The sequence below is a fragment of the Macrotis lagotis genome, chromosome 7 (genome assembly GCF_037893015.1).
Source record: "Macrotis lagotis isolate mMagLag1 chromosome 7, bilby.v1.9.chrom.fasta, whole genome shotgun sequence".
NCBI classification, from domain to species: Eukaryota; Metazoa; Chordata; class Mammalia; order Peramelemorphia; family Peramelidae; genus Macrotis; species Macrotis lagotis.
Genome location: NC_133664.1, coordinates 121511500 through 121523644, shown reverse-complemented (window position 1 = coordinate 121523644; position 12145 = coordinate 121511500). Strand labels below are relative to the sequence as shown.

Genomic DNA, 12145 nt, shown 5'->3' with positions numbered 1-12145 from the left:
TGTAGCTAACACCAGTCTGGTGGTACAAAATCATTGCCATTTGGCCTTTTAATGTGTGATTGTGTGCCTATCCACCTCAGGCAGCCTACATATGACCCCCCCACAATGACATTCTCCTGGGGGCATACCCATCAGTGATACAATAATGATACCAAAGTCAGCAGACTCCCCCAAACTGTACTACTCATTCATGGAAAGTTTCCACCGAGCCCTCCTGTAGACTCAATTCTACAGTCATAAGATGAGATCTAGCTTAGAGAGGGCCAAAGCTCAGCTTAGCTATTCCCCTCCATAGAGATATAGGCAAGATTTGAGTGAGGGGGTGCTGGGCTAAGTTACCAGCTTCACTTTCTCCTCCAGAACCATCTGGGTCCAGTGACCAGATACGAATCAGGACAACTGGAAATGGCCTTGGATGAAAGGCAGTCAAAGTGACTTGCCCAGGGTCACACAGCTAGTATGAGTCACGTGTCTGAGATTGGATTCAAATTCCTGTCCTCTTGACTCTATCCACAGCAACACCTAGCTTCCTATCTGGCCACTGAACCCAGATGGCTTTGGAAGAGAAAGTGAGGCTGGTGACTTAGCCCAGCCCCACTCACTCAAATCCAATTCATGTGCTTGTCATGGCAGCACCTCCCTGATGTCGTGGTCTTCTTCAAGAATAAAGGACAAAATATTATTGATACAGGTAGGAGAAGAGAAGGTGATGTAGTAGCCCTTTGTTAGGGCTACAAATTATTAAGTTGTACAATTGAGCTGAATTAGAATAGCAGTGACTGCCTTTCAGTTTTCACAGTTCAATGGCTGTGACTGGGAATGCCAACTTCTAGTCAAAAAGGCATTTCTAATTGGCAGGAATGTTAAAGGATACCTAGCCGAAGCTACTTTTATGATTTGGAACTACTAGTCCTGTAGTTCCTTTCAGAGATAGGATCTGAACCCAGGTTTTCTTGACTATAATTCCAACATTCTATCCACTTGACTATAATGCTAACACTCTATCCACTGTTCACATTGCCTCTTGGATCAGTGAGGCCAAAGGTTCAGTGCTGAATTCTTATATTTGTTACACATTTTACCTTTCCTGTGCAACAGAGGTCTTAGGATCAAGATGCTAAAGTCGTCTTCTAGGCCCTTCTATTTCAGTTTCACTATCTCCACCAATACCGGGGGGGTGGGTACAGTAGACCATAATATTCTTCATTATAGGAAAAGAGTTGAGGAATGAGGGAAGAGCTGAGACTGTTCCCAGGAAACATCCTTCTTGGGCTTTCAGTATTTCTAAGACCTTGAATGCCTTCCTTCAGGAAAACAGGTCTACTTTGTGTAGCCTGGGAATAGGGGTGGCCTCTACCTCTCCACACTTCCAATCACAGTGCAACCCTGGAAGCCTTCAAGAAGAGAGATGAATGGCAGCCACCAAGATGGGCCCAGGAAGCATTTAATGTTTCAAACATGGGTTACAGTGGGGAGCCTCACTTTGGGCTCACCCAGCACTGATCACATATTCCTTGTACCCCCTCCCAGGGAGGGCATATCATCCCCCAGCTCCTGGGTTAGTTCAAGTCCTTCAATAATTCATGTATGTGAGTGACCTCACTCCCTGGGTTACTTTAGAGAGGGATATGGATGGTTAAACCTGGTTGGAGCTGGCATGGAAGGTGATAGACTATCTGAACATGAGAGGCTGGTTTCCAGGGTGGGGGGAGTAGCTGGAGGTGGGAGCAGAGCCCCCAAATCCCTAATAAATTGGGGAGGGGGAGTGCCAGGCCCACTACCAGACAATACTTAGGTTTTACTCTGGAGGTGTCCACCAGGGGTGGGCTTCGGGTCCATGGTAAGCAGGACATGGGGGCAGGACTCAGGAGAGATGCAGTGAGCTTCATGCTCCACTAGCCCTGCTGGGCACCGGCAGCCAGGTACACAAGGCCGTATACAGTGGGTGTCTAATTCACCCAGAGGCACATGTCGGTTGTAGCAGGTCCGAGGGCAGGGAGGGCCACATTCATCAAAGATGAAGCCTCGATCCAGGGGGCAGCCCATCGCTGTAGGGAAAGCAGACATTCTCAGGGCCAGGCATCCTTCCCTGTCCCTTCCCTGTCTTCCATCCAGCCCACTTGAAGCAGCTGCCTCCTCTGAGCACATTCTAGAATTCTAGAAACTCAGTGGGAAGAAGGATCCCAAAGACCAATCCAGAGGAATCAACACTTCCAAGTGTCAATCAGATTAAAATGAAATTGAGAAATAACAATATAAATAAATGAAATAAATGAAAATACAATAAAATGTAGATATTAGCAAGTACTTTTCTAAGTCAATATGCAGTTGCAGGGAACCTTATGTACGGTTAGTTGAGTGGCTCTGTTTCTACTGGAATTTGATAGCAATGATCAGCTCCTGTTCAGGAGGTCCCTCTATAACAGATCTAGTTTTACCAGCCTTTTTTTTTTAATCAACTTTTTTACTGAAGACTGAAGACTAACTGATGGGACACTACCAGAGGCAACCCATTCCAATTTCGGAGAACTCTATTTATTGGAAAGTTTTTTCTTACACAGAACCTAAATTGACTTCTGCAGCTAATACCCATTAGCTCTGCCTTCTAGGGACAAGAAGAATAAGCCTGATACTTTTTTTCATAGGATAGCCCTCCAAAGAATTGAAGGCAGGCCTTCTCTCCCTACTCTCCCTCCCCCCAAAACCACCACTTTGTTTTCTCCAAGTTAAACACCCTCCTTATTTTATTCATTCAATCTTACCACAGAGCGTCGGACCCCTCCAAATGGGAGTGATGCCTGCCTGGCGGCAGCGGGTGGCATAAGCCTCCAGGACATCACAAAGGCAGGCATCGGCAGAAGTACCAGTTCCACAGGCACACAGATCATAAACACAAGCAGCAAAGAAGGGCTCAGGCGGCACCACTTTGTGGCAGTGCTGGAATCCTGATGACTTTAGCATGGCACAGCGGGCATTGGCCTCACGCCGGGCTCGGTACCCTGCCTCCCGGCATGGATCCACTTCTCGGCCTGGGGCACATGGGCGGCTAAGCCCAGGCCCTTCTGGGATCTAGAAGAAGGAAATACTGAGGTGATGTGACCACAGAAGACAACTGTACCCAGAGAAAGAGAAGTTCCTTGAGTGTAGGAATTGTTTAGTGGCTCATAGTAAATTCTTAATAAATGTTTATTGAGCTGAATATCAAAAAGGTCATAATTATATCTAGGCAATTTATACACTACACTTGTATTTCAAAGTCTTTTGTACTTTGTCTTCCAAGTATTGCTTCATGATGGGTAAAAATGTATAATCCTCCCCATTTTACATGTAGGGAAACTGAGTCTCAGGTTAAGTGACTTCTTCGGGTTATTGTATCCTGACTTACCAGTTGTGAGTGTCCTTTGGTGCTATTTGCTCAGCCCTATTTTCTCTCTCCAGTTTACCCCCTAGTGATCTCATCCATTCACTCATAACCTTACTATGGGGGAGGCTAGGTGGTGTAGTGGATAGAGCGCTGGCCTTGGAGTCAGGAGTACCTGAGTTCAAATCCGACCTCAGACACTTAATAATTACCTAGCTGTGTGGCCTTCCTTGGGCAAGCCACTTAACCCCATTGCCTTAGAAAATTAAAAAAAAAAAGATAACCTTACTATGGATTCTATATAGCTACCTGTCTCACATCTTCACCTACCTGTTCAGCATCTCCACATGGATATCCTACTGACTGCTCCAGTGCAGCATTCTCAAAACCAAACTTACCATCTTCTCCCTTAAATGGGCCTTCTCCTCCCAACTTATTTCTGTTAAGGCAACATCTTTCAGTATCTAGGCTTGAAGCCTCAGTCATCTTGAACTTCTCCCTCTGCCTCATTCAACCTCTACCCACCCCACTCACCCCAATACATTTTGTCAATCCTACTTTCCTAAGACCTCTCATATCTGCACTTTCCTCTCTGTACACACTGGTGTGTGTATAGTCTTTTAAACCTCCTCTCCACACACACTAGCCATCACCTGATAGCCTTTTCAAGGATCTCCTTGCCTCCAGACTCTATTATCCCAACTAGATTGATGCACAAAACTGAATTAGCTTTGTCATTCGTCTGTTCAGAAACCTTCCAAAGCTCTCTAATAAAGATACAAACTCTCCAGTCTGTCATTTGAGGTGCTGCAGTCTTGCTCCAACCTGCCTTTCCAGTTTTATTTCCTATTACCATCTTTTACATTCTTTACATTAAATTAGACTACTGGCTTATTTCCCTTATCTTTCCCTCTCTGGCCACTAAAGCTTCCCCCTAGAATGTTTTTCCCTTTCTATCAATTAAAACCCTCTTTCTAGGCCCTCAAGGTTCATTTCAAGTCCCATCTCCACAGTGAAGTCCCCCTTAGATCTCTTCAGCTCAAATTTGCATAGAGCAGTGATCTGGGCTTCACTTCAATGCCATCACATACATATAATTTTTTCTTATACATACATATTTTTAAAGTTATTTTTCATTAGCATGATGTAATGCATAAAGAGAAAGCCTCTGAATCAGGAAGACTGTGTTCAAGACTTGTCTTTGACCTAGACTGTTTTTATGACCTTAATCTTTTAATGTCCCCAGCTATCTAAGATTAGTTGCTGAGAATCAATTGATCGGTCAATCAATCAATCCACTGAAACAGGACATTTCTCATCAGGAGCTGTCCAAACTGATAAAGTTACAGGTCAGTTCCACTCTAGTTGCCCCCAATAGTTATTGAAACATTTGAGTTTAGACCCTACAGATGCTTCCCAAATAACTTTATAAAGACCAATCCCAGGAAAAAATCAGCAGGAAGGATGAGTCCTTTCACTATGCCAGCACAGACCTAACATTGCTGGTCTTTGGATGGTGGCTTCTTCCTCTCCCTAAAGCTCTTCCCATGAGAATGTGACCCCTCTGAAGGAGGCTTGCCTTCTGGGCTCCCTCCCCAGCAGCCAGGGCCTCACCTGCCAGCTATTGCCAAAAGCAGCCTCAGAGGGCAGGAGCAGCCCCGAGGGGCCCTGCAGCTCATCCTGGGGGAAGCCGTTGAAGTTTCCACAAAGCCCACAGGTGCGGCCTCGGTAGGAGCCTGGCAAGGTGACCTCCACCTGGGACTGCCCGTTCCACAGCACCTGCGGGGGAGAGGCCTGTCTGCAGAGAGCAGTGAGGAGAAGGGGTGCCCCAGCCTCAGCGGACTGTGGACAGCGGGGAGAGGGAGCCCGAGGACCTGGAGAGGGAGCAGGCCAAGGCTTCCTTGGGAACCACATCAGTCTTATTACTATTAGGATGAAGGGCAGCGGATTCACCAGGGCTCGGTTCAGCTTAAGCTTCAAGTGTTAGCTCATGAAGGTGATGTCATCAGTTCAAATAGTCCCTGAATCTGGTCCTAGCTGGCAAATGCAAACATATCTCTAGAAATTCATTTTTAAAATATTTCTGGAAATGTAAACATGTTTTCACCTGTTACATGGGGCGTGGGAAAAAAGTTTTCCTTACAGATGCAGAGCTGGAAGAAATCTCAGAAGCCATTTAGTCTCAACCCCCTTCATTTTATAGATGGGGAAACTGAGACACAAAGAGGCGGGTGCCCTGGTTACGGGATTTAGGGATGGATGTTGGTGGGTGGTGGTGAAAGGGATAAAAACACCCACCTTCTCCCCACGCCCCCAAGCAGCACCACCCCTCCAGCCTGGGTCCCTGCTGGACTTAGTCCCGGCTTCCTCCTCCCAACCTTAAGGCCCAGATGGGCATGAAGCAGCACGGTGCCGCCTCTCAGCTCCACGTAGAGGAGGGGCTCCTTCAGGAAGGGCAGGGACACGGGGCGGCCGTCCACCTGGGGGGAGCGGGGGGAGCGTCACGGCCATCCCGGGCCCTGGGCGAGGTGGCCTCCCTCCTCCGCTCCGTCCCACCGGGTCCCCGCAGCCCCCTCCCCTGGCCCCGCCGCTCACCGTGACCGCTCGGTCCGGCAGCAGCCGAACCACCGTGTCCCCGAGCAGCACCGCCACCTCCTTGGTCCAGGCTACGCCCCTCCGGCCCCGGTCATCGTTGGTCACATGGATGCTGTGGGTAGGGGGGCTTTGAGATGACCAGGGAAGGGAGGAGGGAACTCGGGGCGCGAGGGGGGCCACAGTCTTCCCCGGGACCCCCCGAGTGTGGCCTCCCCCAGGTCCCCCCCGGGACCCCCAAAGTCTCCCCCGTGAGGTCCACCTGAAGTCTCCCCGGTGGCAGTCTTTGGTCAGTACGTAGCTGCAGGCGCCCTGAAAGTGCAGCAGGCGGCCGTCGAAGGTGCGATAGTGAGGGTCCCCGAAAGCCAGGCAGGAAGCTGGGCGAGGGAGGCATCGGGGGCAGCAGCTCCCGGGATCCAGGACGGGGGCTTCCTCCTGGCTCAACCCACAGAGAGTGGAGATATAGAACCCGCGCCCTTGAGAGCTGGAAGGGGCCACAGACGGAGTCTAGTCCCCCGCCCTCCCTGAGGCTGGTCAAGGGAGCCGGGACTAGAACCCCACCTCTTGGTTTTAATCCAAAGCAATTTATAAAATGTCATAGAGGACAATGGTCCCGACTCCCACCCCAGCACATAGCTGCTGCCTTCTGAGCGCTGGGTCCAGACCCCTTCTTCAGGACGGGGCTTGTCAACTATGGGTTGTTCCAGAGTCTCCCAAAAGACTTCTGACGCCCAGGCTGGTGTCAGTCTAGGGAGGGGTGGTCTTGGAAGTCCGTGCGGATTCCTGGAAGTTATCCCCTCTGATGTCCTAGGCATCTTCAAAGGCCAGGTACCTGGGACAGCTGCCCTCCCTCTCCACTTAGCCAGAGTCCCAGGACGGTATATAGCCCATGGCAAAACCCGCAGTCTAGGGCCCTTCCCAAAGAAAGCCTCCCTGGAGGGTTGTGCTTATCTGGGCAAGGACATTCCTGGGCACTCACGGGGTCACAGGTAACCAGAGAACAGTGTTGGCTCTGGCATCGCACAGTGCCTGCCTCACAGGAGCAGCTGGTACATTCATCCACCACCCAGTGCTCACCTGAGGGCACCATGTGGCCCTTATAGGAGCAGGAAGGACTGGGGGCTGGGGAGACACAGAGGAAAGAGGAAAACAATTAAGAGATAGAACCTGTCCTGGGGCAGCTAGGTGGCGCAGAGGATAGAGCACCGGTCCTGAAGTCAGGAGAAGCTGAGTTCAAATATGACCTCAAATGGGCAAGTCCCTTAACCCCACTGCCTTTGCAAAAACAAACAAACATAAAGAAACTGTCCTCTGCTTTTACTTTATCCCTTAGATTTTGACATGTCTTATTATTGTCATTTGTGTTCATGAAATTATTGTTTCTATGATTTGTTCTTTCATGCACTCATTCTTTTTTTTATTTTTGCAAAGCAATGGGGTTAAGTGACTTGCCCAAGGTCACACAGCAGTTAAGTATTAAGTGTCTGAGGTCAAATTTGAATTCAGGTCCTCCTGACTCCAAGGCTGGTGCTCTGCCACTTTAGCTGCCCCAATCCACTCATTCTTTGTGTTTAGGTTGTTTAACACAACTAATATGTTAGATATGATTGTTCATGTATAACCTATATCAGATTACTTGATGCTGTTGAGGGAGGAGAGAGAAGGAAAGTAGAAAACTGTGGAACTCAAAAGCTTACAAAAACTGGATATTGAAAACAATCTTTGCATGTAATTTAAAAAATAAAATAATATCTCTAAAAAGATTAGGTTGTTTAACCTCCAATTAAATTTTAATCTATGTTTCCATGGTCTTCTCCTCAGGGCTAGCATGGCATGGTGGGAAGGTTACTGGACTTGCTGTCAAAAAGATCTGAATTCAAGCTCTAGCTCTCCCACTTTCTATTTTTATGAATCTGGGAAAATCACTTTACCTCTGAGCCTCTTCTGTAAAATGGGGATAGTAATACATTCTATATCTACCTAACTTATAGTTGCTAATAACAACATTTGTTTTTTGCAAGGAAAACAATTTTGAAGCCTAAAATTACTATAAAAAATACTCATTATTATCATTAGCCCAGAGATTCTGATCATCCAGGCTGAGACCAGTTTGAAGGTTTGGTCCTTGAGATCTAGAGTCATAAAAATCATTATTTTAGAGCTAGAAGGGACTAAGATCAAACCTCTTATTTGACAGATAAAGTTCTTGAGACCCAGAAGCAGCTATGGGATTTGTCCAAGAGTGTAAAGGTTTTACAGTGCTTCATATGTATAGTAGGCTCTTAATAAAGCAGCTATATGGTGGTGCAAGTGGATAGAGCACCTGTCCTGGAGTCAAGAGGGCCCAAGTTCAAATCCAGTCTCAGACACTTGACTCTTCCTAGCTGTTGACTCTGGGCAAGTCACTTAACTCTGGTTGCCCCTCATCCAGGGCCATCTCTAGTCAACCATCTGGCCACTGGACCCAGATGGCTCTGGAGGAGAAAGTGAGGCTTTAGCACAACCCTCCCTCCCCCATTCAACTACAATTCACATGCTTGTCATGGCATCACCTTCCTGATGTCCTTTAAGAAGAAAGGCCAAACATCATCATCATCATCATCATCAATAAATGTTATTTGTCTGACTGACTACATGACTGAACCAGACTCCAACCAAGGGCCTCTGATTTTTAAATCTAATGCTCTTTCTACTGTATATAGTTCTTCCAAACAAGGGTGGGTCTCCTGCAAGGAGGGATAGCAAAATCTCATTAGACCTTGGAGGAGCTTTCAGCTTCCACAGACACACATCAAGGTAGTCAACCTCAGGCCATGCTCCAGAAACTGCCCAAATGTCAGAGAGCGAGATTTCCTGCTCTGTCCTAAAGAAGGAGCCTTAACCCCTATTCCTGCCCATGTGTGTTGCAGTCCATCCACCTATTCTGCCCTGGGTCAGATGGGAGTCAGTTACTCACCACGGCAAGTAGGGCAGCAGGTCCCTGAGTCGATGTAGTGCTCTGCAGGTGGGCAGCCCAGCTGGGGGCAGAATCGGTGAATGCAGAGCCAAGTCAGGTCCTGGATGAAGTGGGCAACAGGGAGCAGAAGTTGGGATTGGGGACAAGGGGAAGTGGGGAAAGGAGCCAGTTTAGAAGAGACTTGTCAGTCCACTTTGGTCAAGCTCTTACTATGTGCAGAGTTGGGGATACAAAAAGAGGCAAAAGAGTCCCTGACCTCAAGAAGCTCACAGTGTAAGAGAGGAGACAACAACAAACAAACTATATTCAGGATAAATAGTAAATAAAGAACAGAAGGAAAGCACTAGAAAGGTTTCCTGTAGAAGATGGGATTTTAGCTGGGACTGACTTAAAGGAAGGCAGAGAAGTCAGAGACTGTTGCCGAGAGAGCTTCCCAAATTTGAGGAGATAGCCAAAGAAAAGAGAAATGGGATGTCTTGCTCATGGAATAATAATAATAATAGTAACATTTATATAGAGCATATTATGACTGAGTCAAGTATTTTATAATTATCTTGTTTGATCCTCAGATTAACCCTGGGAGGTAGGTACTATCATTATTCCCATCTCAGAGATATGGAAACTGAGGCAGATAGATGTTAAGTGATGTACCCAGGGTCACACAGTTATTAAGTATCTGAGGTAGGATTTGAACTTAGATCTTCCTGACTCCAGGCTAAACTGCCCCCTAGCTGGTTAGGAGGTCAGTGACACTAGATGAAATGAGTACATGGATAGAATCAGGGTGTAAGAAGACTAGAAAGTTAAGGATAAGCAGGTTCTGAAGGGCTTTAAATGCCAGATAGAGGATTTTGTGTTTGATTCTGGAAGTAATGAGGAACCACTGGAATTCATATGTTCATCTCTATACTTTACAAAAATTACTTTGGTGGTTAAATGAAGGATGGACTAGAGTGCAAAGAGCCTTGAGGCAGGCAGACCCACCAGCCGGCGAGGTTGTGACGCCTGTACCAAGATGGTGGCAGCCTCCAAGGACAGGAGGAAATTTGAACTTAGCAACATCTATATGAGTAGGGAAACAACTAGAGTCCTCCCAAAAAATTCTGGTGCCACAGGATCATAGCTGGAAGCCATCCAGTCGAATGCCCACCTCCCAAAAGATGAAGATCCCATGGCCCTAAGTGGTCACACGGTTTGCTCAAGGTTACACAAGTAGTAAATAGCCAAGACTGGATTTGAATCCAGATGATTGGATTCCAAATGCAGTGCTGCTTCAGTCTCCAGAAGACAGGAAATACAGGAGGAGGGGAGCTGGGCCCTTTGAACTCCTGGGCCAGAAAAGAGCCCCTTTCACTCTCAAGCTCTGAGATGGTCAGAGCTTGGCCTCACCTGACACTGACAGGTATAGCACGGGTCTGGTGGGGTCAGCTCCCTCCCCTGCAGGCCGACAGTACAGTTGCTCAGGGCTTCTGTGGAGACAGTCACAGAGAGGTTAGGGCAGGGGGTCTAAGTCCTGCACCCCCAACCCTGAACGGAGAGACGACATGAAATGACCCACATTCCCTTTCTCATCCATCCCAACTTGGGAGACTCACGGGCACACGTTGGACAGCAGTTTTGGGGATCTGGGGGCAGGAGCTGACTGGGAGGGCAGCCCACCAAGCTGGGGCAGTGTTTCCGGTAACACCATAGGCGTGGGGTGCCTTCTGGTGACACCTGCAAGGAAATGGGGTTGTGTTGGGACATTTCCACACATGTCAGTAATTCCATATATTTCCCCCCACATTGTCTACCCAGGTGCTTCCCTACCTCACAGGTGCAGATCTCGCAGGGGTCACTGCCTGGCTGGAAACTCTCCCCGGGCTTATATGTCTGGCCTTCATGTATGCAATCTGGGATGAAGGAAAGATCAACAGCTTCTCCCAGAGCACTGCCTGAGAAGGGTCCCTTCCCCTTCCTCCATTCATCCCCCAACGCAGCTGAGAAGCTGAGAGGCACAGAATCTAAGGCAAGCTACTATAAGGTAAAAATTGGGTGAAGCCCCTGAGTTACAACAAAGGCAAGAATCCTAGACTGTTATTCATTTGACTTCCATTCTTTTCTTTCTTTCTTTCTTTCTTTCTTTCTTTCTTTCTTTCTTTCTTTCTTTCTTTCTTTCTTTCTTTCGGTTTTTGCAAGGCAACAGAGTTAAATGACTTGCCCAAGATCACATAGCTAGGGAATTATTAAGTGTCTGAGGTCAAATTTGAACTCATGTCCTCCGTTTCTCCAAGGCTGATGTTCTATCTACATCCACCTAGCTGCCCCTTGACCTCCATTCTTAAAGAGGACCAAAGTGGTTGATATCTTGAATTTTGAGACAACTGGGTTTAAATAAGACAGAGCCTGGCAAAGTCATCAGCCTCCCATTCTCCTCCATAGTCATTGGGGTCCAATGGCCAGACAAGAGTCAAAATGATGTCCTTAGGAGTCCTAGACCTCAGTGGGTCTAGCCAGCCCAGCCTCTTCCCTGCTGCCACCCTCGCCAAACCTGGCTACACCATTTCCTCCTGGCCCTGACCCCCTGGTACCATCACAGAGTGGGCAGCAGTCTGTAGACCCCTGATGAGGATGGGCACAGGAGCTGACACAGCGGATGTGGGCACAGGTAATGATGCCCTGGTGACACATGCAGGAGGAGCAGGGAGCATTCTGAGGAGTCCAGCTGCTGCCCTCAGGGTGTTCCCCATCTGGAGAAAGGCATCCTGCAGGAAAATGTGAGGGGATGGGCAGTCTGAATGCCTCCATATGGCACCTTCCATCTCTTTTTGTTTCTTTGTTTTTGACTTTTGTAAGGCAATAGGGTTAAATGACTTGTCCAAGGCCACATAGCTAGGTAATTATTGAATGTCTGAGGTCATTTTAACTCAAGTCGTCCTGACTCCAGGGCTGGTGCTCTATCCACCTAACTGCCCTTGCTCCTTCCATCTCTTGAATGGCATGGGGTTCAAGGAAAAAAGGGGAGATAAGACAGAGATTTTGCTTGTTAGGGAGACAGTTGTGAGGGAATCTACTGTGAGGCAAAGCTAACCCAGTGAGGGTCCTGAAGTTGAAAAAACTGTGCAGCCTAAGGGAGGTCTGAGAGGAAAGAAGGGATCTGAGGATCAAAGAATCATCTGACTGAAGAGCTGAAAGGGATTTAATTGATTATCTAACCCCACCTCCTCCTGAAAAAGTAAATCTAGTTTCAGCTTGAA

At 47.7% G+C, this 12145-nt stretch overlaps 1 protein-coding gene across 2 annotated transcripts in view; it reads right to left on the bottom strand.

Moving 5' to 3' along the window:
- Positions 1–1780: 1780 nt before the first annotated feature.
- Positions 1781–12145, bottom strand: part of KCP (kielin cysteine rich BMP regulator) — a 34761-nt gene continuing 24396 nt past the window's right edge. For both annotated transcript variants that reach the window (XM_074193741.1, XM_074193742.1), the window contains 12 exons: positions 11480–11653; positions 10719–10801; positions 10505–10625; positions 10299–10378; positions 8910–9009; positions 6933–7075; positions 6216–6388; positions 5957–6068; positions 5740–5841; positions 4976–5140; positions 2763–3069; positions 1781–2048 (listed from right to left, as the gene is read on the bottom strand). In XM_074193741.1, coding sequence (XP_074049842.1) covers positions 1792–2048; positions 2763–3069; positions 4976–5140; positions 5740–5841; positions 5957–6068; positions 6216–6388; positions 6933–7075; positions 8910–9009; positions 10299–10378; positions 10505–10625; positions 10719–10801; positions 11480–11653 — 1817 coding nt within the window. In that variant the 3' untranslated portion in view covers positions 1781–1791. The remainder of the gene's footprint in view (positions 2049–2762; positions 3070–4975; positions 5141–5739; positions 5842–5956; positions 6069–6215; positions 6389–6932; positions 7076–8909; positions 9010–10298; positions 10379–10504; positions 10626–10718; positions 10802–11479; positions 11654–12145) is intronic.